The following is a 24266-nucleotide window of genomic DNA, read 5'->3' as shown; positions in this document are numbered from 1 at the left end:
GATTCTTTCTACTAATATTATAAACATATAGACATTTTAGTCATCTGCTTTTATGTGGAAAAAAAATCTAAATCTATGACTCTGGTGGCGAGTATCTTTATTAAAAAAATAAGATTTAAATAAATTAAACAATCTGAACATGAAACAAGTACATAACTAAGACAGGTAACATCTCGAAATCAACTCATGAAATAGTTTCAATATTTACCCTCTTGAAAGAAACAGATTTGGGAGAACATTGACAGACAAAAGACTGATATAGAGAGGATTCTAGAAAACAGCAGTTTTTTTCTGGTTTTTTTTTCTCATGGCTAATTCTTCCTAAAAGAGCTATTTCTTTACACAAATGTATTTGTAGGTAAGATAAATGTACTTATAAAGTTGCCAAAATTGCTTTCAAACCTGCTTTCAAATCCACCTCTCTCCAAAGGTGTGGATCCCAGCCCGGAGGGCAGGGCGAAGTAGTTTTTTTCCTACTTCCCAAAGGGAGTTTTGCAGGAGCCTGACAGCATTTGTTCCATTTATTTAAATGATGGAGTAGATGTGGGCTAATTTCCACAAGCCCACATTAACATTTCTTGCTTTTGCCCTTAACTAAAGGGGTTGGCAGTAATAGCTTGTAAATCCTGAGCTCGTTAACCACCACCTGCCTGAACAATTCAGAGAGATGCATCCTGTCTCCATCCACCCTCCATGTGCCAGAGAAGAAGAGGTGAAGCGGAACTGGAACAGATGCCCCGCTTCCGTGGCCTGGCCAGCATTGCTGAGCTCAGCCTCATCAGATAGCCTCAGACATCCTCTTTCAGTGTTGTCCTACCCCCTACCTTTCTGCTCTTACTTTCCTTAAGGAAGCCATTACTGAGTTTCTTACTTAAAGTCTAGGCACGAAGTTAGGCATTGAGGCTACAGTCACGAAGAAGAGACTGGGACTGCTCTTGAGGGCTCAGGAGTCTTGCAGGAGAGTGCTACATTTGGTACTTTCACCCACTCTAGCTCATTTCCTTCCCCTGGGCCCATATCCCTATGTCTAGGAGGAAGGGATTGCCTGAGAGGATTTCTAAGATTATTAAACGGGAAAGCAACCCCATGTCTGTAAGTTAAGTAAGACCGAATAAAACTTATGGAACCAGACCTAGAATACAGGGTTGGGTGGTGACAGGCCCCAGGCCCCGGCACTCTCCATTCCTGGAGCTCCCTTCTGCAGGAGAGCAGGCATCAGTGGGGTCTCCCACAGTGGTTTGCAGCCTGGGCGCATGTACACACAGACGTCTTGGATGTCTTAGTCTTTCAGGATGAGGGTGGGCAGCTCAAAGTGACCACTGCTCTTTATTCTTTGATTTCACTGAAGGAGCAGTAGCTGGGCCCCAGGCCTCGCACGGTGCAGTCAGTGCTGTCGCTGTCACACTTGCCACAGTGACATTCAGAGGCTACTGGGTACGTATACAGGGAGTCTGCGTGGTGAGCACAGCCAGGCACTTTGACCGTCTCGTACACCAGCTCCTTGAAGGTACATGTTTTCTGGATGTTGGGCCTGGCTGGATCCTTGTACACTAGATCCTGAGTGGTTTAAGAGAGAGAGAGTTAGGTTACAGTATTCTGGAACTTTCTGTTTAGCTTAATCAAAATGAGACAGGGATTGAATACTGCTTGCTCTAACATTTACCCACTAAAGCTCACTTATGGAATTCCTAACCAAGGAAACATGATCTCATAAGTGACCTATATGCTATACCATGTTTCCTGATTGTTTTGGAAATCTTACAGAAAGTATAAGTTATTCCTTTTCCTATTCTTTATGTCTATGTCAAAATATTATTTCTCCAACTATAGAGAAAGTTGAATTTTAATATAGAAAAATGATGAAAAGGGAAATATGACAAATTTTAATGACTTTTTGTACTTAGTTGAAAGCTATAATAATGACAACTTGAACCATAAAACACTGGAGTTTAATTTCTCAGAAAAGTTTTCCAAATACATTGTCCCTGAGTATTTATAAAATATAAAACACTGAAGTTTAATTTCTCAGAACAATTTTCCAAATACATTGTCCCTGAGGATTTATAAAAAGTCAAAAAATATATAATGTGGAATGTTAATGCTTAGCTTAGCATGACTATGAAAGCTTTCATGAAAGCTCATGAAAATCGTGAAGATTTTAAATATTCCACAGTCCTGTAGACATCTTTCCCCCTTAAATGCTGTGTATTTTGCAGAGCTCTCAGTTTCAAAGGCTACATGGTTTGCATATAAAAACTTTAATCCTGGTAGTATAGGTTTATTCTAACACTTTCTAGTGAAAAAAAAATTCACTGAGGGAAGAAGTTGGCACTTCTGTTTATTTCAATATCATGCCACCAAGTCTGTATCCCAGGAAGATATGATAAGTGGAGTTTGGTCAAACTCATTTACCACCCCATAAAGTATATTTCATTAAAAATTGCTGTTTTCAATTTCAGTTTATAGAATGAAATGCTGCATAGATAGCCAGGTGGTATAGGGGAAAAAAGAAAAAGTAGAAACTGCTTCTTTACTTGGATTAATTCAAAGAAACTGCGTGAACACAAACTAGTGGTTTTATGCCTCTGTGCCTTGGTTTTCTCAACGGTATAAAGAAGTGAGTGGGTTTGCTGATTCATTTTGGTTCTAATAGTCTGCAAGGACTGATTGTGTTCTCAGGATGCTTGTTGACATTTGTATTCAGGTGGGCCAATAAGACAGTTTTTATAACGTGGCTGTGTTTTTATATGGCTTGCAAACATATTTTGGTACTATCTCTACTGTAGAGATATGGCTTCAATTACAGAAATTGGCTTTTGGGGAATACTGTAGCTCTTCTATTATTAAATGTGTGTATGTTTATCTCTCCATATGTAAAATCTAGTATAGAACAATTTTTAAAAATTGTTTTAAATTTTAAATAAAATTTAAAAAATAGATTTGGCCTATTACTAAACTGATCAGATCAAATCTGAGTCTTTCTTACATTTACCCTAATCAAATATAAGTCCAAATGTTTAACTGATATCAGGGTAAATAACCCCAATCATAAAACAGACAGTACTGGCTAAGGGACTCATGGCTATTCCTTGGGAAACTTAGAATATTGATAAAGTGGGAATTAATGAAGCCCGCCTTGTCCAGACCCTCAGCACCCTCACTTCCAGCAAAGCAAAGTACCTACCCGGGTGTAGCAGTAGCCCGCACACCATGTGGTGTTCATGCTTATGCAGAAGCCACATTCCTCTTTCTCCACCGTGATGGTGATGTTGGTCAGCTCGCAGCAGTTGCAGCAGATTGCTGTCCAGCAACAGAAGAGAAAGCAAAACTGGACCAACTTCATCCTGGGCTGGGAAGCAAACAGTTAAGGCCCATGAGAAACCAAGACCAAAGCATTATAATTGTTATGTAAGTTGACCAAATCAAAAATAATTGGTCTACCCATCCTCTCCAGTCACATTTTGCTCCAGCAATGTTTTTTCCTTTTCTTTACGTCTTCGTTTCTTGAACAATCATTTCTTCTTATTCTCCTCCTCAATTTTTTTTTGTCAAAGTAGGAACATATTACAGATCAAAACTCCAGTATAATGATTTAAGCAATGTTTAAAGATTAGGGTGGTACTGCTGACTGTCTTAAAGTGAGAATACGCTGAAGCAAGTAATTTTAATCATCATATTTGTCCCTTGATTATCATTTTAAAGACTATTTTTATTTAAAAAGAAAAAGAAACTTCTGTATTACAAAACTAGTTCTTCATTTTTAGCAGCTCATAAGTATTATCATTTGCTTTTGCCCCAACTTCCCCCCGCCATTGTTTAAAACAAGACTCTTTCAGAGGCCAGGTGAATGGTCTATGTAAAGTCAATTGCTTGCTAGCAGTGATTACAGTGTATTAACCATATTTAAGAAGCCAGGTTGACAAGCATAAATTCCCTACACAATAGAAGTTGGAAAGCTCTAGATTTGTTCTCCAGATCCTGAAAAATCTGTTAATTTCAGAAATAACTGTCACTGCTTGATAACTATAGATGCTGAGACTCACCTGTGGTTGGCTGCCTTGTCTGGGGAATGCTGTAGGCTGAGTCTAGTCTCTGTTCACCTTTTATACAAAATCGTCTGAAACTAACACCTTGTGGATTTGTTGGGTATTAGTAAGAGCAATGTTAGCCTGAAGCTTACTGTAAGTGAATCAGTGTTTAGATAGACAGGGAGATCAAGCCTTACTAAAGTAGTCTAAACGCAGTAGATCAAGAAAAATAATGTTACCAGAGATGATTATTTTATACAGATTAAATTTGATATAGTAGAACACCCACTCCTTCACCTTGTCAAATTAAATCTGACTCTGGGTTTTTCTTTTGTATCTTTAACTCAGGGAATTCAGAATCCTTTCCAAGTGTTGCTTTGGCCCTGTTGAGGTTCATCAAAAAGATATGGTTAATAAGTTACTCCCAGGGTAGATTGAAAGCTGTAAGGGAAGAAACAAATAGAAAGTCTTTCATGATCTGATTCCTATCTAAAGTATAGACTGTATTTCTATTTACTTCCCACATCCAGATCCTCTAATCTCAAATGTTATTCTTTGATGCTTTACTTGTAATTCTTCAAATGTTCTGCTGATTCATTTCTCTAGGTCTTTGCATGTGCGATGTTCATCCTGCCTGAAATGTCCTTGCTTCCTCCCTAAGTCTCCTACACCACTCACCCCTGGCAAATTTCTCAACCTTCAACACTCATTTGCCAGCGTTTAGGATGGGAGATAGAGGAGGGCTTTAATTACCACCTTCTTTTTGTAATCCTTTATATATCTCTGTTTCTCCCAGTAGACCAAGAGCTCCATGGAGACTGGGATTGATTTGTTTAACAAATATTTATTAATTAAGCAGTGTGGCTGGAGCAAAGGAACAATGGTGGAAATACTAGGATGTGATATCAGAGATGTAACGGAAGTCACATCATGTAGGACCTTTTAGGCCGATATAAAGACTTTGGTTTTTACTGTCCGTGACTGGGTACCAATTGCAGGGTTTTGTGTAGAGGAGTAACACGATCGATCTGATTTTGGTCTGAAGGGATCCCTCTAGCTGCTGTGTTGCTAATGCAGGGGGAAAAAGGTAGAAACAGAAAGTCCTATCAGATACTATTGCAGCAATCTGGGTAAGAAATATTTGTTCAGACTAGTATGGTAGCAATGAAGGTAATGAGACAATCGGATTCTGGATATATTTTGAAAGTAGAACCAACAGAATTTTTTGAGGGATGAATGTTGGATGTGAGAGAAAAAGTCAAGGATGACTCTAAGGATTCTGGTCTGAGCAACTTGAAGGATAATTTTGCTGTCACCTGAAATGGGTGGCTGTAGGCATAGTAAGTTTTGGGAAAAGAGAAGGAGTTCAGTATGGACATGTTGAGCTTGAGGTATCTTTAAGACATCCAAGTAGAATGCTGAATCTGGATTTTGGGAGAAATATATTGGCTGAAGGTACACATTTGGGAGTTGTTGACATGAGCCTAGAAGAGAGTACCATGGGAGTGGGTGTGAATAGAGAAGGTAAAAGGACCAAGAGTGGAGCCTGGTGTATTCCAACATTAAGAGGTCAAGGATAAGATTAAGTTTTTTTCTTCTTTTATCCAAAGAAACAGAAGGGTCATTGAGGAAAGAAGAGAATAGAGAGGATGTGGTGTACCAGAAGTCAAGTAAGGTGAGTGTATCAGGAGGAGCGAGTGACAAGTGTACCAAATGCTGCTGACAGGTTAAATAAGAGGAAATTGCACACGGCGTGTGGCAATGTAAGGTCGCTAGTGTCCTTGGCTAGAGAAGTTCCTTTGGAGTGAGGGGAACAAAACCCTGATTGGTATGTGTTTAAGTGATTGGCAAGAGATGAATTAAAAAAAATACAGTTGAATATAGATAACTTTTTTCCCAGGAATTTTGATCCAAAGTTGAGGAAAGAGCTAGGTGATTTGGTAAAGCAGAAGTGGGGTTAAGATAATTTTCTTTTGATTTTTATGTTTTAAGATGGGAGAAATAACTGCTTGTTTTTATGGTGATGCAATTTAGTGGAGAGTGAAAAATGATGATGTTGGAGGAAGAGAGGAGAAGTCCTGCAGTGTTCTTGAGTAGGTGAGAAGAGATAAATCTTAGAGCACAGGTGGAGGGACTGGCTTTAGACTGGAGGATGGAGAGCTCATCCTGTATCAGGCAGGAGGCAGTGTTGTGGGTGCAGGTGCTACTGGATGGGGAGGTATGGTGAGTGCAGAAGATGGTGATTGGTAGGTGTGGTGATAGTCTCTGTGCAAGCTCTCCTGAGATTAATTTCATTTTCTCAGTAAAGTAGGAAGTAAGGTCATCATTTCAGAATTAGGATGGTGGATGAATTGCTGAGGATTGAGGGATGAAAAGATTTGAATAGTTTTCTGAGACTGGGAGAGGGGTTGAGTTATCAGTGAGTTAGGCAGAGTAAAACTGCCTACCAGCATTAAGGGCCCACTTGAGGTTTATGGTAAACAAATTACCATGAGGCCACAAAACATGGATGTTCATTTTTCTTTTGCCCAGTTTAGTGGCAGGGGTTCAGGCTTATAGGTGACAAATAGTTGGATTTATCCAGGGTTATGATTTTATCAAACATGCATGACAAAGATAAAACTTCGCAAAGTAGTGGGCACTGTAATAATTCAGCATTTATGTAAGCGATATCTGGAATGGAGAAACACTTTTGAAATCTGTTAGTAATAGGTAAGTAAGCATATTATCAAAGTTATAGAATGGATAATTAAATTTCATATAATGCATATTAAATGACATATACTCATGATTCCTGGAAAATTATAAATCCTTTCAATTTCTCTAAAAGAATACTAACAATGTTATGACTATTAGTTACACCTTGTGTTTGAAATTAGCTCTTTTTATGTTATCTATGTGTGTTCACAAAGTATATTTATATGAATACATGTTAACCTATGTGTTTTAATGATGAATGTATATACAGTGTTATTAGCTCTTTACATATTCAGTTTGAAATATTAACAACTTCTTTTTATTGAGCACCTACTATGCCCAAGGCACTTAACTAAACACTTTAAATATATGATCACATATTATCTTTACAACAACTTTTTAAAGGGGTTACTATTATTGCTCTTTGAAAGATGGGAAAACTGAGGATAAATGACTTGCTCAAGACTGTGGAACCTGTAAGTAGCAACGCTGGAGTTCATATCTAAGTCTGTTTGGCTCCAACACAGAGAGCTACTCTTCAAACCATACTGACCTCAGTAGTTTATAATTCTCACCAATCCCATTAGTGGGAGAGGGGCCAAGACAGAAGCCATTCAGAATTTAGACAGATATTCCTAATGTCCATGTTTATACATCCATCCACATTTAGGTCAGAGGTCCCCCCAGATAACCCTATTTTCCTTGGCCTGTCAAGAGATCCCCCAGACCTTTCTCCTAACATCAAACCTCCTATAGCCTAGTTTATCTGACTAGTGTATTTCCTAATTAGGTGTTATTGTTTTCACAAAGCTTGTCAAAATATTTTATTGATGAAAATTTAGAGATCTTTTTTATTTACCTTTGTATTCCCAATAGGAAAAGAGTTTCTAGTCCGCAGTAGGCACTAATACACTTTTGTTGAACAAATTGAAACACAAATCACTCCTAGTTTTCCTTATGCTCTGCTGGCCCATAGTCTGTTTGCTAGCTGATGCATTCCTTGTTCTTGCTCTGTTCTGCTCTTGGGAGAAAGGACCTCTGCAGGCTACCTTTCCCAAGCTGCAGTGTCAGCAGGCTTTTGCCTCTGGGGAGGAAGACTGGAGAGTGAAAGGAGGGGGAAGTCAGAGCATCTGTCTCCTTTTTTTTGGCTGCACAGCGTGGAATGCAGGATTTTAGTTCCCCGACCAGGGATTGAACCCGGGCCCTTGCCAGTGAGAGTGCGGAGTCCTAACCACTTGACCACCAGGGAATGTCCACATCTGTCTCCTTTACATTCTTTTTTTCTGGTGAGTAGCTGCATCTTTCCCCTGGGTCCAGGCCACAACAGGTAGCTCTTCTCTTAGTTTTCCCAGCTTTTGTGAGGAAACCCGTTTTGTGGTTTGAGCTTCTGCTGGGTGGTCTCAGGTTTTGGCTCTGGAAACCCCACTTGTATCCCTCCCATCCTGAAGGTGAATGGGGCTTCTGGTGGCTGCTGATCTTTGGGTTCCGTGTCCTTTCTTCTGTCTGGCTTCTCAGCAGTTCTAACACTTGCATAATTAATTCCCTGGATTAAATTCCCTGTTTTACATATTAAGAGTGGTTTCAGATTTCCTGGTTGGAAACTGATAACACCCATCTTTATTTCTAGCCCTTTATTACTGGGTTTTAGTATAGTAATATTAACTCAATATTTTAAAAAATATTGATTATTTAAGGAGACCCTATGTCAAATTCTTACTTTATTGGCTTGAAACACCTCCCCACTTCCCAAATTCACATGTATTTTTTCTCTCTTACTTGAGAGAAAAAAGGTTCTATTCCTTAGGTCTGAGATACGTTTCTCCTACAAGTACTTCTAAAAGATTTCCATTTAGATGTAGCTTCTTCTAGGAGTCATTTACTCATTCCACCTTACACAGTAGTCAACATTCAATACTCATTCCAGTACTTTCTGTTTTATTTCCTTAGTTCCCAGTACCTATTTCAGTGTTAACACTCATCACATTACATTTTAAATGAACAGCAAACTTCTCTCGTGAATTCTGGTGAACCAATGTCCACAGCTGTGTGAGCATCCTTAGAATTTCTACCTGTGCATATGCTCAATGACCTACATCGTTTTTTCACTTGTAAAGATTTTTTTTCAAACGATTTCTTTATGTTTGTGTTTAAAAATAGGAAATTAAGGACCTGTGCTCATATCTTGATTTGCTCCTTCTATGGTCTGGTACCCTTTCCCTCCTTCTCTTTTGTCCATGAGATATATATGTTGTAATGTAAAATTTAAAAAAAGTTTAATATATTAAATTCATAATTTAAATTTATTTTAGTCATTTAAATTTATTTCCTTTATTTAAATTACAAAGTAATATATGACATATATGATGTGATAATTCCATATAAAGTGCTAAATTTTTATTAAGCTTTTACCCTACCAGATTACCCAACAATAGTTGAGCTGCATTGTCCAATATGGCAGCCACCAGCCACATGTGGCTATTAAGCACTTGAAATGCAGCTAGTCCAAATTAAGATGTACTATAAGTGGAAAATACCCACTGGATTTCAAAGACAAAATAAGAGTGCATGTAAGCTATCTCAATGATTTTTGTATTGATTACACTGAAATGACATTATTTTAAATAAAATTTATCATTAAGTCAATCTCACCTATTTCTTTTTCTTTAAAAGTACTTTATTTTAAAATGTTCTTACTAGAAAATTTTAAATCACTTAAGTGGATCACATATTTCTATTGCACAGCACTAGTATAGAACTTGTCAGCTAATGTAAATTTTCAGAGGTCACAAGACTTGCTCACTGGTCTAATGTCTGGTTCTTGTTCATTACACATTGCCAGGCTAGGTCAATTGGTAAAACCCTGAAAAAATAATAAACTGAAAAGCCCACTGGTTGTCAATATTTATAAATATGAAGATACAATAATGTACTTTATATTTTTCAGGGAAGGGGTCAGGAAGGTCAGTCTCCATATTAGCAGGTAAACTTCTTGTTCTCATCCACGGGGGCAGTCAGATGGACCTCTAATTCATTTCATCATAACAGTTTATGATGTTTCGCAGCTTCCTTAAGCTCATGCATATCCTTTAAGTATTATTGTCCTCATTTTACAGAGCATAGACATTTATCGAGCAATTACTCTGTACCAATCACTGTGCTAAATGTGTACATCAACAGCCTAATGAGTTACATATTACTATTATCTGTACATTATAAATAAAGAAATGAGGGTCAGAGCAGTGTATTAAGATACCCAATGTCACAGTAAATAAGTGGCAGAGCTTCAAGTCCAGACCAGGCAAGGAGACTCCAGGGTCCCTGGTATTCTTCCTTCAGTCACATAACTATTTGCTAGACAGACTGGACCAGTGGAGGAGAAGCACCCAGGAACTAAAAGACATTGCCATTGCTCTGCATTAACATTGTGTGTGTGTGTGTGTGTGTGTGTGTGTGTGTGTGTTGTGTGTGTGTGTGAATTTTAGAGAAGCCCCATTTGATTCCAGACAAGAGAGAACCAGCAACTGGGGAGATTAGAAAAGCAGAGACTTAGAAAAAGAGAGAGGAGAAGGGTATGGAAACTATACAATGAATCATTAATCCAAGGAGACGTGTTAGAAAACTGGAGTCTGAAACTGAATCAATGCGATAAAAAGACGGGACACTAAACAATGAGTTAACTTACATTGAACATGTAAATGCTAAGCTTAGTGCTAAATATTTTACATGCACAATTTTAATTTAATCCTCGCAGGAACCATAAAATAAGTATTATAATCATCTTCATTTTAAATATGAGGAAACTGTGACATAGAGAGTTCAGATATCTTTACCAAGTTCATGTAGCTGGTAAATGGGGGAACTGAAATTCAAACCCAGGCTGTCTGGTTCTAGGGCCTGTGCTTTTACCTATTACACTGTTCTATCAGCCACTCTCATCAGAACACAGTTCAGACTATTTTAGAATAAATACATGTGTACTTCCATGCCCTTTAGAATAAATTTTTATTCTTTCACTATGTGTACAAAGAGGGATTCATGCTGGAAGACCAAGATATTGTCTTACCTTCTACAAAAGAAGACAGTTCTTCAAAATAAAACCTGTCATTTACAGGAAACATGAAGAAAAAATGAGGCAGGAAGCATTTCTTAGATAATTCAACCATCACTATGGCATAGAAAAATCGCCAAATATTCCATGTACTTGCCCACATCGTCTAGCTTCTTTGCATTTAGGTTGGGGCCATGTGACTAGTTCTGGCCAATGGGCTGTGAGCAGAAGTGAAGTGTTTTATTTGTGGGCTATATTTTATTTGTGGGTAAAGATCTCTTGCATGACTCTCCAGTGCTCTCTCTCCTTTCTGTGGGTATAGCAGAGGCTTTGTCTTCCTGGTGATGCACCTAGAAGTTGATAGAGACTCTGACAGCCTGTGTCCTTGGACAGATGTGTAGAGCACAGTCTCCTCTGGCTTAGGTATGTAGCATGGGAAAGAAATTAACCTTTATTGTGTTACATCATTGAGAATTTGAGGTTCTTTTGTTAGTGTACCATAACCCAGCCTATTCTGACTAATAAGTCTTTATCAGGTTACCTAGAGGGCATAACAGCCTGCTTGACTTTGTATGTTACCAAACCACAGGAAGAGGATAAAAACATACAACTGAAGCCGGGAATCTGTTCTAATATGACTTTCAGAATTGTCCTTTGCTTTTCCAAAACTTTCAATCCCCCCACTCTGTGCTCTCTCTGTTCCTCCAGCAGAGCAGGGCAAAACCACAGCATCTATGCAAGTTATCTTTAACAAGACTCCCTTTGCCTGGATTTGTTTCCTTCCTTGAAGCAGTTTAGAATGCTTAGGTGCTTTCTAGACATTCCATCTCTCCACTGCTTTTCAACAAACAACAACAGAAGCATCAATAATGGCAGCAAAACTGAACCCTCAAGAAAATTATTAAAAAACACCAGCTGATTTTATAGCTGCTCTACTTGTTTGAAATGGCTAGGGTAGCTTCCTTTGCAAAACAGATTGCTAGAACCTAAAATTTGTCCAAGGGATAATAACTTCTGGTACAAAGATCTAATCCCATATCTAATAATAACAGTTAAATATAGGTAGAAGGTTGAGAAACCAGGTTGATGGTGTGAGTCTTCATAAATATTGGCAAATTCTAGAGAATTTCCTTTTCTTTCTCAATATACAAATGACCCTATCTGAATCAATATCAGACCACATTCCTTTGTTTCTGATCCTTTGCTATCTTGATATCTATCTGCCACATTTCACTAAGAAACCTAGAAGGGGAATGGAGATACTTTGAAAGAGAGACATATATGTTTAAAGAAGACAAAAGATAATTTATTGCTTTAATTCTACTTTGCCTCGAGAGTTATTTATATCACATTTCAAAAATTACTTTCATCTTTATTATCTCAGTTTATTCCCAGTCAATCCTCGGAACAATCTTTTAAGGTGGCAGGACAGACATCCCTATTACAATAAGGCAAAGAATTAAACCACTGAGTGACTTGCCAGTGGTTACACTGAGTGGCAGAATTTTGACTTGTAGCTCAACTTTTTATAAAATCGGAATTTAAAGCATTCTATTTTAGGTGACTCCAGGGTTTATTTTAGCACAGACAAAGAGAGTGATTTCAGGAACACAATATGACAGAGACTTCTATTTGTCCCCTGATATCCATTCTCTTTCTATTCTCCCACACGAATAGACTTTGTAGGTGGGTATATGTCTGCCTAGAACAAAGAGTAAAATGCCTCTACCTCCCTTTCAGCCAAGAATGGCCACGTTTTGAACAAAAAGATATGTAAGTAGAATGTTGTATGGCAGTTTTTAGGAACTTCAGGGGACAGGTGGCAAGCAGCTTTTGCCCCATTTTCTTCTTTCTTGTCGTGTCCTTCCTCCATCCTGCCCCTTGTAAAGTGGGTGTGTCATTTTGGACTAAGAGGGCATGGGCTACACTCTATAGTCGGTGGTACAGTGACCTAGAAGCACATGAGTTGCTGAGGACTTTTCACAGTAGTCTAGCCCTAGACTACTGAACTTCAGAATTTTACAGGAAAGGGAAAACAATCTCTATCTTGTTTAGGCCACTATTATTTTGGGTCTCCATTACTTCAAGCTGAATGACTGTCACTGATACATGTGGTCAAAGTCATTATCTCAGGGCAGAGTTCCCATTCTTAGGTCAAATGCTTAGGCTAACTACCTTTATAGAGTCTGTAGAGGGCAGGGGATGCCTCTGGTACCATGAGATGAACCTGAGATTGAGTCTTGGCCATAAGATATTGGAAACCTCAAAACTGCGGAAGTTGCCATTTTAAAACTACAGGTTATCGTCTTCTAAAAAGATGGAGATTTTTTTTTTTAACATCTTTATTGGAGTATAATTACTTTACAGTGTTAGTTTCTGCTGTGTAACAAAGTGAATCAGCTGTATTATACATACATCCCCATATCTTCTCCCTCTTGTGTCTCCCTCCCACCCTCTATCCCACCCCTCTAGGTGGTCACAAAGCACCGAGCTGATCTCCCTGTGCTTTGCAGCTGCTTCCCACTAGCTATCTATTTTACATTTGGTAGTGTATATATGTCTGTGCTACTCTCTCACTTCGTCCCAGCTTACCCTTCCCCCTCCCCGTGTCCTCAAGTCCATTCTCTTGTCTGCGTCTTTATTCCTGTCCTGCCCCTAGATTCTTCAGAACCATTTTTTTTTTTTTTTTAGATTCCATATATATGTGTTACCATACACTGTTTGTTTTGCTCTTTCTGACTTACTTCACTCTGTATGACAGTCTCTGGGTCCATCCATCTCACTACAAATAACTCAATTTTGTTTCTTTTTATGCCTCAGTTATATTCCATTGTATATATGTGCCACATTTTCTTTATCCATTCATCTGTTGATGGACACTTAGCTTGCTTTCATGTCCTGGCTATTGTAAATAGAGCTGCAATGAACGTTGTGGTACATGACTATTTTGAATTATGGTTTTCTCAGGGTAGATGCCCAGTAATGGGATTGCTGGGTCGTATGGTAGTTCTATTTTTAGTTTTTTAAGGAACCTCCATACTGTTCTCCATAGTGGCTGTATCAATTTACATTCCCACCAACAGTGCAAGAGGATTCCCTTTTCTCCACACCCTCTCCAGCATTTATTGTTTGTAGATTTTTTGATGATGGCTATTCTGACCTGTGTGAGGTGATACCTCATTGTAGTTTTGACTTGCATTTCTCTAATGATTAGTGATGTTGAGCATCCTTTTATGTGTTTGTTGGCAATCTGTATATCTTCTTTGGAGAAATGTCTATTTAGGTCTTCTGCCCATTTTTGGATTGGGTTGTTTGTTTTTTTGATATTGAGCTTCAGGAGCTGGTTGTATATTTTGGAGATTAATCCTTTGTCAGTTGCTTCGTTTGCAAATATTTTCTCCCATTCTGAGGGTTGTCTTTTTGTCTTGTTTATGTTTTCCTTTGCTGTGCAAAAGCTTTTAAGTTTCATTAAGTTCCATATGTGTATATTTGTTTTTATTTCCATTTCTCTAGGAGGTGGGTCAAAAAGGATCTTTCTGTGATTTATGTCATAGAGTATTCTGTCTATGTTTTCCTCTAAGAGTTTTATAGTGTTTGGCCTTATATTTAGGTCTTTAATCCATTTTGAGTTTATTTTTGTGTATGGTGTTAGGGAGTGTTCTAATTTCATTCTTTTACATGTAGCTGTCTAGTTTTCCCAGCACCACTTATTGAAGAGCCTTGTATTTTCTCCATTGTATATTCTTGCCTCCTTTATCAAAGATAAGGTGACCATATGTGCATACGTTTATCTCTGGGCTTTCTATCCTGTTCCACTGATCTGTATTTCTGTTTTTGGGCCAGTACCATACTGTCTTGATTACTGTAGCTTTGTAGTATAGTCTGAAGTCAGGGAGCCTGATTCCTCCAGATCCGTTTTCCTTTCTCAAGATTGCATTGGCTATTCAGGGTCTTTTGTGTTTCCATACAAATTGTGAAATTCTTTGTTCTAGTGCTGTGAAAAATGCCATTGGTAGTTTGATAGGGATTGCGTTAAATCTGTAGATTGCTTTGGGTAGTATAGTCATTTTCACAATGTTGATTCTTTCTTTCCAAGAACATGGTATATCTCTCCATCTGTTTCTATCATCTTTAATTTCGTTCATCAGTGTCTTATAGTTTTCTGCATACAGGTCTTTTGTCTCTTAGGTAGGTTTATTCCTAGGCATTTTATTCTTTTTGTTGCAATGGTAAATGGGAGTGATTCCTTAATTTCTCTTTCAGATTCTTCCTCATTAGTGTATAGGAATGCAAGAGATTTCTGAGCATTAATTTTGTATCATGCTACTTTACCAAATTCATTGATTAGCTCTAGTAGTTTTCTGGTAGCATCTTTAGGATTCTCTATGTATAGTATCATGTCATCTGCAAACAGTGACAGCTTTACTTCTTCTTTTCTGATTTGGATTCCTTTTAGTTCTTTTTCTTCTCTGATTGCTGTGGCTAAAACTTCCAAAACTATGTTGAATAATAGTGGTGAGAGTGGGCAGCCTTGTCTTGTTCCTGATCTTAGTGGAAATGGTATCAGTTTTTCACCATTGAGAATGATGTTGGCTGTGGGTTTGTCATATATGGCCTTTATTATGTTGAGGTAAGTTCCCTCTATGCCTACTTTATGGAGGGTTTTTATCATAAATGTGTGTTGAATTTTGTCGAAAGCTTTGTCTGCATCTACTGAGATGATTATATGGTTTTTCTCCTTCAATTTGTTAATATGGTTTATCACATTGATTGATTTATGTATATTGAAGAATCCTTGCATTCCTGGTATAAACCCCACTTGATCATGGTGTATGATCCTTTTAATGTGCTGTTGGATTCTGTTTGCTAGTGTTTTGTTGAGGATTTTTGCATCTGTATTCATCAGTGATATTGGCCTGTAGCTTTCTTTTTTTGTGACATCTTTGTCTGGTTTTGGTATCAGGGTGATGGTAGCCTTGTAGAATGACTTTGGGAGTGTTCCTCCCTTTGCTATATTTTGGAAGGGTTTGAGAAGGATAGGTGTTAGCTCTTCTCTAAATGTTTGATAGAATTCGCCTGTGAGTCATCTGGTCCTGGGCTTTTGTTTGTTGGAAAATTTTTAATCACAGTTTCAATTTCAGTGCTTGCGATTGGTCTGTTTATATTTTCTGTTTCTTCCTGCTTCAGTCTCGGAAGGTTGTGCTTTTCTGAGAATTTGTCTATTTCTTCCAGATTGTCCATTTTATTGGCATATAGTTGCTTGTAGTAGTCTCTCATGATCCTTTGTATTTCTGCAGTGTCAGTTGTTACTTCTTTTTCATTTCTAATTCTATTGATTTGCGTCTTCTCCCTTTTTTTCTTGATGAGTCTGGCGAATGGTTTATCAATTTTGTCTATTTTCTCAAAGAACCAGCTTTTGGTTTTATTGATCTTTGCTATTGTTTTCTTCATTTCTTTTTCATTTATTTCTGATCTGATCTTTATGATTTCTTTCCTTCTGCTAATTTTGGGGTTTTTTTTGTTCTGCTTTTTCTAATTGCTTTAGGTGTAAGGTTAGATTGTTTATTTGAGATTTTTCTTGTTTCTTGAGGTAGGATTGTATTGGAATAAACTTCCCTCCTAGAACTGCTTTTGCTGCCTCCCATAGGTTTTGGGTCATCTTTTTTTCATTGTCATTTGTTTCTAGGTATCTTTTGATTTCCTCTTTGATTTCTTCAGTGATCTCTTGGTTATTTAGTAGCGTATTGTTTAGCCTCCATGTGTTCGTAATTTTTACAGTTTTTTTCTTGTAATTGATATCTAGTCTCATAGCACTGTGGTCAGAAAAGATACTTGTTACGATTTCAATTTTCTTAAATTTACCAAGGCTTGATTCGTTACCCAAGATATGATCTCTCCTGGAGAATGTTCCATGAGCACTTGAGAAGAAAGTGTATTCTGTTGTTTTTGAATGGAATGTCCTATAAATATCAATTAAGTCCATCTTGTTTAATGTATCATTTAAAGCTTGTGTTTCCTTATTTATTTTCATTTTGGATGATCTGTCCATTGGTGAAAGTGAGATGTGAAAGTCCCCTACTATGATTGTGTTACTGTCGATTTCCCCTTTTATGGCTGTTATCTTTTGCCTTATGTATTGAGGTGCTCCTATTTTGGGTGCATAAATATTTATAATTGTTATATCTTCTTCTTAGATGATCCCTCGATCATTATGTAGTGTCCTTCTTTGTCTCTTGTAATAGTCTTTATTTTAATGTCTATTTTGTCTGATATGATAATTGCTAGTCCAGCTTTCTTTTGATTTCCATTTGCATGGAAAATCTTTTTCCTTCCCCTCACTTTCAGTCTGTATGTGTCCCTAGTTCTGAAGTGGGTGTCCTGTAGACAGCATATATATGGGTCTTGTTTTTGTATCTATTCAGCCAGTCTGTGTCTTTTGGTTGGAACGTTTAATCCATTTACCTTTAAGGTAGTTATCGATATGTATGTTCCTATTACCATTTTCTCAATTGTTTTGGTTTTGTTATTGTAAGTCTTATCCTTCTCTTGTGTTTCCTGCCTAGAGAAGTTCCTTTAGCATTTGTTGTAAAGCTGGTTTGGTGGTGCTGAATTCTCTTAGCTTTTGCTTGTCTGTAGAGGTTTTAATTTCTCTGTCGAATCTGAATGAGATCCTTGCTGGGTAATATTGGTTGTAGGTTTTTCCCTTTCATCACTTTCAATATGTCCTGCCACTCCCTTCTGGCTTGCAGAGTTTCTGTTGGAAGATCAGCTGTTAACCTTATGGGGATTCCTTTGTATGTTATTTGCTCCTCTTCCCTTGCTGCTTTTAATATTTTTTCATTGTATTTAATTTTTGATAGTTTGATTATTGTGTGTCTTGGCGTGTTTCTCCTTGGATTTATCCTTTATGGCACTCTCTGTGCTTCCTGGACTTGACTATTTCCTTTCCCATATTAGGGAAACTCTCAACTATAATCTCTTCAAATATTTTCTCAGACCCTTTTTCTCTTCTTCTTCTGGGACCCCTATAATTCGAATGTTGGTGCATTTAATGTTGTCCCAGAGGTATCTGAGACTGTCCTTAATTCTTTTCATTCTTTTTTCTTTATTCTGCTCTGTGGTAGTTATTTCCACTATTTTATCTTCCACATCACTTATCCGTTCTTCTGCCTCAGTTATTCTGCTATTGATTCCTTCTAGAGAATTTTTAATTTCATGTATTGCATTGTTCATCATTGTTTGTTTGTTCTTTATTTCTTCTAGGTCCTTGTTAAACGTTTCTTGTATTTTTTCCATTTTATTTCCAAGATTTTGGATTATCTTTACTATCATTACTCTGAATTCTTTTTCAGGTATACTGCCTATTTCCCCTTCATTTGTTTGGTCTGGTGGGTTTTTACCTTGCTCCTTCATCTGCTGTGTATTTCTCTATCTTCTCTTTTTACTTAACTTACTGTGTTGGGGGCCTCCTTTTCACAGGCTGCAGATTCATAGTTCCCGTTGTTTTTGGTATCTGCCCCCAGTGGGTAGGGTTGGTTCTGTGGGTTGTGTAGGCTTTCTGGTGGAGGGGACTGGTTCCTGTGTTCTGGTGGATGAGGCTGGATCTCGTCTTTCTGGTGGGCCGGATCGTGTCCGGTGGTGTGTTTTGGGATGTCTGTGAACTTATTATAATTTTAGGCAGCCTCTGTGCTAATGGATAGGGTTGTGTTCCTGTCTTGCTAGTTGTTTGGCATAGGGTGTCCAGCAGTGTAGCTTACTGGTTGTTGAGTGGAGCTGGGTCTTAAGCATTGAGATGGAGCTCTCTGGGAGAGCTTTCACTATTTGATATTACATAGGGCCGGGGGGTCTCTGGTGGAGCAATGTCCTGAGCTCAGCTCTCCCACCTCAGAGGCACAGGCGTGACATCCGGCCGGAGCATCAAGACCCTGTCAGCTACACGGCTCAGCAGAAAAGGGAAAAGAAAACAGAAAGAAAGAAAAAATAATAAAATAAAATAAAGTTATTAAAAAATTATTAAAAATAAAAGATAAAAAAGTAAAAAAGAGAAAGAAAGAAGAGAGCAACCAAACCAAAAAACAAATCCACCAATGATAACAAGCGCTAAAAACTGTGCAAAAAAAAAAAAAAAAATAGGACAGACAGAACCCTAGGACAAATGGTAAAAGCCAAGCTATGTAGACAAAATCACACAAAGAAGCATATACATACACACAAAAAGAGAAAAAGGAAAGAAAAAAATATATTAAAAAAAACAAGGAAGAGAGCAACCAAATCAATAAGCAAATCTACCAATGATAATAAGCTCTAAATGCTAAAGTAAGATAAACATAAAACCAGAAACAAATTCGATGCAGAAAGCAAACCCCAAGTCTACAGTTGCTCCCAAAGTCCACTGCCTCAATTTTGGTTTGATCGTTGTCTATTCAGGTATTCTACAGATGCAGGGTACATCAAGTTGATTGTGGAGATTTAATCTGCTGCTCCTGAGGCTGCTAGGAAAAATTTCCCTTTCTCTTCTTTGTTCGCACAGCTCCTGGGGTTCAGCTTTGGATTTGGCCCTGCCTGTGTGTGTAGGTCACCTGAGGGCATCTGTTCCCACCCAGACAGGACGGGGTTAAAGTAGCAGCTGATTAGGGGGCTCTGGGTCCCTCAGGCTGGGGGGAGGAATGGGTACGGAATGCAGGGCGAGCCTGCAGTACCAGAGGCCGGCATGATGTTGCAACAGCCTGAGGCACGCCATGTGTTCTCCCAGGGAAGTTGTCCCTGGATCACGGGACCCTGGCAGTGATGGGCTGCACAAGCTCCAGGGAGGGGTGGTGTGGATAGTGACCTGTGCTTGCACACAGGCTTCTTGGTGGCTGCAGCAGCAGCCTTAGCGTCTCATGCCCATCTCTGGGGTCTGCGCTGATCGCCGCGGCTCGTGCCCGTCTCTGGAGCTCGTTTAGGGTGTGCTCTGAATCCCCTCTCCTTTTGCACCCGGAAACAATGGTTTCTTGTCTCTTCGGCAGCTCCAGACTTTTTCCCAGACTCCCTCCCAGCTAGTTGTGGCTCACTAGCCCCCTTCAGGCTGTGTTCACGCAGCCAACCCCAGTCCTCTCCCTGGGATCTGACCTCTGAAGCCCGTGCCTCAGCTCCCAGCCCCTACCCGCCCCGGCCAGCAGGTGAGCAGACAGGCCTCTCAGGCTGGTGAGTGCTGGTCAGCAGAGATCCTCTGTGCAGGAATCTCTCCACTTTGCACTCTGCACCCCTGTGGCTGCGCTCTCTTCCGTGGCTCCAAAGCTTCCCCCCCACCCACCCCCTGTCTCCGCTAGTGAAGGGGCTTCCTAGTGTGTGGAAACTTTTCCTTCTTCACAGCCCCCTCCCAGAGGTGCAGTTCCCATCCCTATTCTTTTGTCTCTGTTTTTCCTTTTTTCTTTTGCCCTACCCAGGTACGTGGGGAGTTTCTTGCCTTTTGGGAAGTCTGAGGTCTTCTGCCAGCATTCATAGGTGTTCTGTAGCGGTTTTTCCACATGTAGATGTATTTTTGATGTATTTGTGGGGAGGAAGGTGATCTCCACCTCTTACTCCTCTGCCATCTTGAAGGTCCCCTCCAAAGATGGAGATTTTAATCCATCTTTGGTGCAGAACCTTTTAGACAAACATACATGTGACATGAGCGATTTTCTTTTCCCTCATTTTCCTTCCTGGCACTGGTAGGAAAAGGGTCTTTTGGCATAATGCATCAATGTGATGCTATTAGAGACAAGAAAGGAATGTTTGGCTTATAGATGCTCAGCTGTGAAAAATTTGAAAAACCCAATATACAACTACGGAGGAGCCATGAAAAAAAGATATGTATGGCCTTGATCTGGGAGAGAGTGGGGAAACCAGCAGGCCAGGAACAGAAGGGTAGAAAAGAGGAGCTGGAGGGAGATCAGGGAGAGCAGATTCTCAGATACTCTTCTGAGTCTGAATCAGTGTGGATCAGAAGTGATCAAGAAAAGAAAAGAGATGTTTGGATGACTCTATGAGTATTCCTGAGAGATGTTTATTTCTAATAATCCATCTTTATGCCTGCCCAATGCTGTGGGTCATAGAGGGGTTACATAAAGCCAAACCTTTCTTATAAAATGGACATGTTTGTGGAGGTGTGACTGGGGGACTAATTGGAAGGAAAATACCATGTCAGTAGAATGAGAACTTGAGGGTATATATTTTTAAATGACTAGATTTAGACTATCCTGAGGAGGAAGAACTGTTGCGTACTGTTGGAGAAAGATGTGTGAGTTCTGGTTAGGGACTTGCCCCAGAAAGATGACACATGTTTTCTTTGGGGCCCAAGTGACAAAGTGTGGTATAGAGTTAAAGGGAGAGGAACAATTTCCTACCCGGAAGGGAAGCCAGCATCCCTCTGTTTCCCATCTTAGCAGTTGCAGCAACAATATCTTTGGCCAGAACTTTGGCATTCATACAACGGGCATCATCTGCAGTGGATGCTGCTCTCAGGCCCTAGACACAGGGAGCCAGGGTCTGAGAAAACGTGGCGGACAGTAGGTAAAGGACGAAACTGGATGCCTGGTCTATGGGCATGTGAGGCACCCCTTTGTGGACCTCTTAGAAAGTTGGGGACACTTTGGAGGAGGTAGGGTCAGGATTCTTCCTGAGGTGGTGGGTAAGGGAGGAGGCTATGGTGAGTCATAAAGTAATAGAATGAGGATTAATCAAAACAGTGGACTTAAGGTTTTGCAGATAAAGGGACGAGTCTATGCATACTCCAGAAAAAAGTGAGGGCACAGTGCCTACTAAGAGCTCTGGTGTGAGTAGCTCTAAAGGAGTATGAGGGGGATTGACATAGTTGACAACTGTGTAGTGGAGACTGACTTTACACAGAGACTAGTATACATGCCAGCTGACCAACTTAATGGATTAGCCCTAAGTTCCATTTTGATCCCTTAGTTCCATTTAGGGATCAGAATTCTGGGGAGGCTCTGAAAGGGTTTTTTTTTAAAAACAAAAAGAAACTGGCTACAGTCAGTAGAGAATCTTCTCATTTAGATTTTAAAATATGAGGTGGGATTTTTTTTAATAGCAAAAAAAAAAAATCTCCCTTTGGCACTGTGGAGTTTTTATTCAGTATCAGTCCTTTTTCCATTCTTAGGCCAGCAGATTTCTTCCAATATACTAATAAAAGAAGTTTCAGTTAAGTACTTCTACCTCTGGCAGTTTCTTTTGATGTGACATTTCTGCAGACACTACTATTTTAAAAGGCATAAGCCTGAAAGAATAGTTACCAAAAAAAAAGACAGTGCTTTTGTGTGTGTGTGGGTTGGCACATTTAAGGATTTTTAAAAAAAAAATGGGTCATAGGGCTTTTGAAGTGGGTGGAAAGAGCATATATTATAGGCTTATGTACCATTCTGGAGGATAACAGGCAGTTTAATTTTAATAAACTAGGTTGACCCTAGAGTGATGAAAGACATAGAGGCCCATTTTGATTTGTAACTCAAGCAGATAGGTCGTGAGGTAATCAAGATGGTGTTTATAACATTGAAAAATGCCTGGTTTTCATTTGTGCAACACCTCTTCTGCCTCAGCTCTCTTCTAGGTATACTAAAACAATCCTGACTTTGCCAACTTTTACAAGCGCTTTGAAAATCCTGTTGCTTCCCAAGAATCTTTCCAGTTCCATGTTGGGGAGACTTGTACTTGATAACAAATGCTCTTACTAGGGACATAATAGTAATAGTAAATACCAGTTTTCAAATAATTTTCTTGTGGTTGTTGTCAAAGTGAAAATGGCATAGTAGAAGTAGAGAATAATCAACGAATATACTCAAGTATATTGACTGCCTGTTCTGTAGTCTCAGGATAATATAAGGAAAACAATTCCACTGTAGTCTGTATCAGAGATCAGCAGTCATTTCTGTAAAGGGCCAGGCAGTCAATATTTTAGGTTTTGTGGGTGTCAGTCCATTTGGGCTGCTATAATAAAATATGACAGATTGAGTAGCTTATAAACAACAGAAATTTCTCAGTTTGGGAGGCCAGAAGTCCAAGACCAAGGCATCAGCAGATTTGGTGTCTGGTGAGAACCTGCTCTCTGGTTCATAGACAGCCATCTTCTCGCTGTGTTCTCATATGGCAGAAGGGGTAAGGGAGCTCTATGGGGTCTCTTTTATAAGGGCACTAATCCCATTCATGAGGGCCCTACCCTCATGACTTGCATCTCCCAAAGGCCCCACCTTCTAATACCATCACTTTGGTGATTAGATCAACATGTGAATTTGTATAGAGACTATTATAAGTGCCACCCAACCAATTTAGTGGATTAGCCCTCAACTACTCCACACTCAGTACATAGCAGCAGGCCATATGGTCTCTGTTGCAGTGATTCAACTCTGCCTTTGTAGTGAGGAAGCAGCCATAGATGATAAATAAATAGATACGGCTGTGTTCCAAAGTTCCAGTAAACTTTACTCGGGAAAACTGCCAGTGGGTCAGATTTGGCCCATGGGCAATAGTTTGCAGACTCCTGGTCTATACTGTCTGAATTGAATTATATAGTGATGGAAAGCTTCTGACAGTGAAATTGTAAGCCAGTGGCTCTCAAAATGTGGTCTCAGCCCAGCAGCATCAGCATCATTGGGGAACTTGTTAGAAATGCAAGTTATTGTGCCTCACCCATGACCTAGTAAATCAGAAACTCTAGGGCGTGGGGCCCGGCTTAAATTTGTTTTAAGCAGCTCTTCAGGTAATTCTGATGCACACTTGTTTGAGAACTGCTGTTGTGGGCAAAGTTTTGATTGCATGAAACAAATCTACCCAAGCTAGCTCAAATCAATATCTTACTGAAAACCAGGATAATTCAAAGTAGTTGCCGTGGGCTTCCCTAGTGGTGCAGTGGTTAAGAATCTGCCTGCCAATTCAGGGCACACGGGTTCGATCCCTCGTCTGGGAAGATCCCACATGCTGCAGAGCACCTAAGCCCGTGCGCCACAACTACTGAGCCTGAGCTCTAGAGCCTGCAAGCCACAACTACTGAGCCCATGTGCCACAACTATTGAAACCCGCGTACCTAGAGCTCGTGCGCCACAACAAGAGAAGCCACCACAGTGAGAAGCCCGTGCAGCGCAACGAAGAGTAGCCCCTGCTCACCACAGCTAGAGAAAGCCGGTGCGCAGCAACGAAGACCCAACACAGCCAAAAAAAAAAGAAAAAAAGTAGTTGCCACAATAGGCAATCCCCCAAATTTTGGTGCCTTAACTTAGAAGTTTATCTTTTGCTTATGTTATGTTGTGCTTTGGGTGGCCTCTGTTTTTGTAGCTTTGCGACCTGGAACTCTTGGCCTCTGAGGTCACTGCAGTAGAGGAAGAGACAGCTAGAGGATTGGATTTTGTATTTTTAAGTGCCAGGGTTGGAAGTGGCCTATATCAGTGCTTCTTGAACTTTAATGTGCATCAGAATCACCTGGGACCTCATTGAAATGAGGAGTCTGACTCAGAGGCCTCAGTTGG

At 39.5% G+C, this 24266-nt stretch overlaps 1 protein-coding gene across 1 annotated transcript; it reads right to left on the bottom strand.

Moving 5' to 3' along the window:
• Window positions 1–1326: 1326 nt before the first annotated feature.
• LOC309667796 (follitropin subunit beta) lies at window positions 1327–7639 on the bottom strand (the record flags this gene model as incomplete). Its single annotated transcript, XM_082476775.1, has 2 exons — window positions 3185–7639; window positions 1327–1557 (listed from the first exon to the last, which is right to left on the bottom strand). Exons 1-2 carry the CDS (start codon window positions 3341–3343, stop codon window positions 1327–1329), a joined length of 390 nt encoding a protein of 129 aa, XP_082332901.1. The 5' UTR covers window positions 3344–7639.
• Between the last annotated feature and the right edge of the window lie 16627 nt (window positions 7640–24266).

This window comes from Balaenoptera physalus (genome assembly GCF_965194825.1).
Source record: "Balaenoptera physalus genome assembly, chromosome: 10".
NCBI lineage: Eukaryota > Metazoa > Chordata > Mammalia > Artiodactyla > Balaenopteridae > Balaenoptera > Balaenoptera physalus.
The sequence above is the reverse complement of the archived record's forward strand: the minus strand, read 5'-3'. Positions and strand labels throughout refer to the sequence as shown.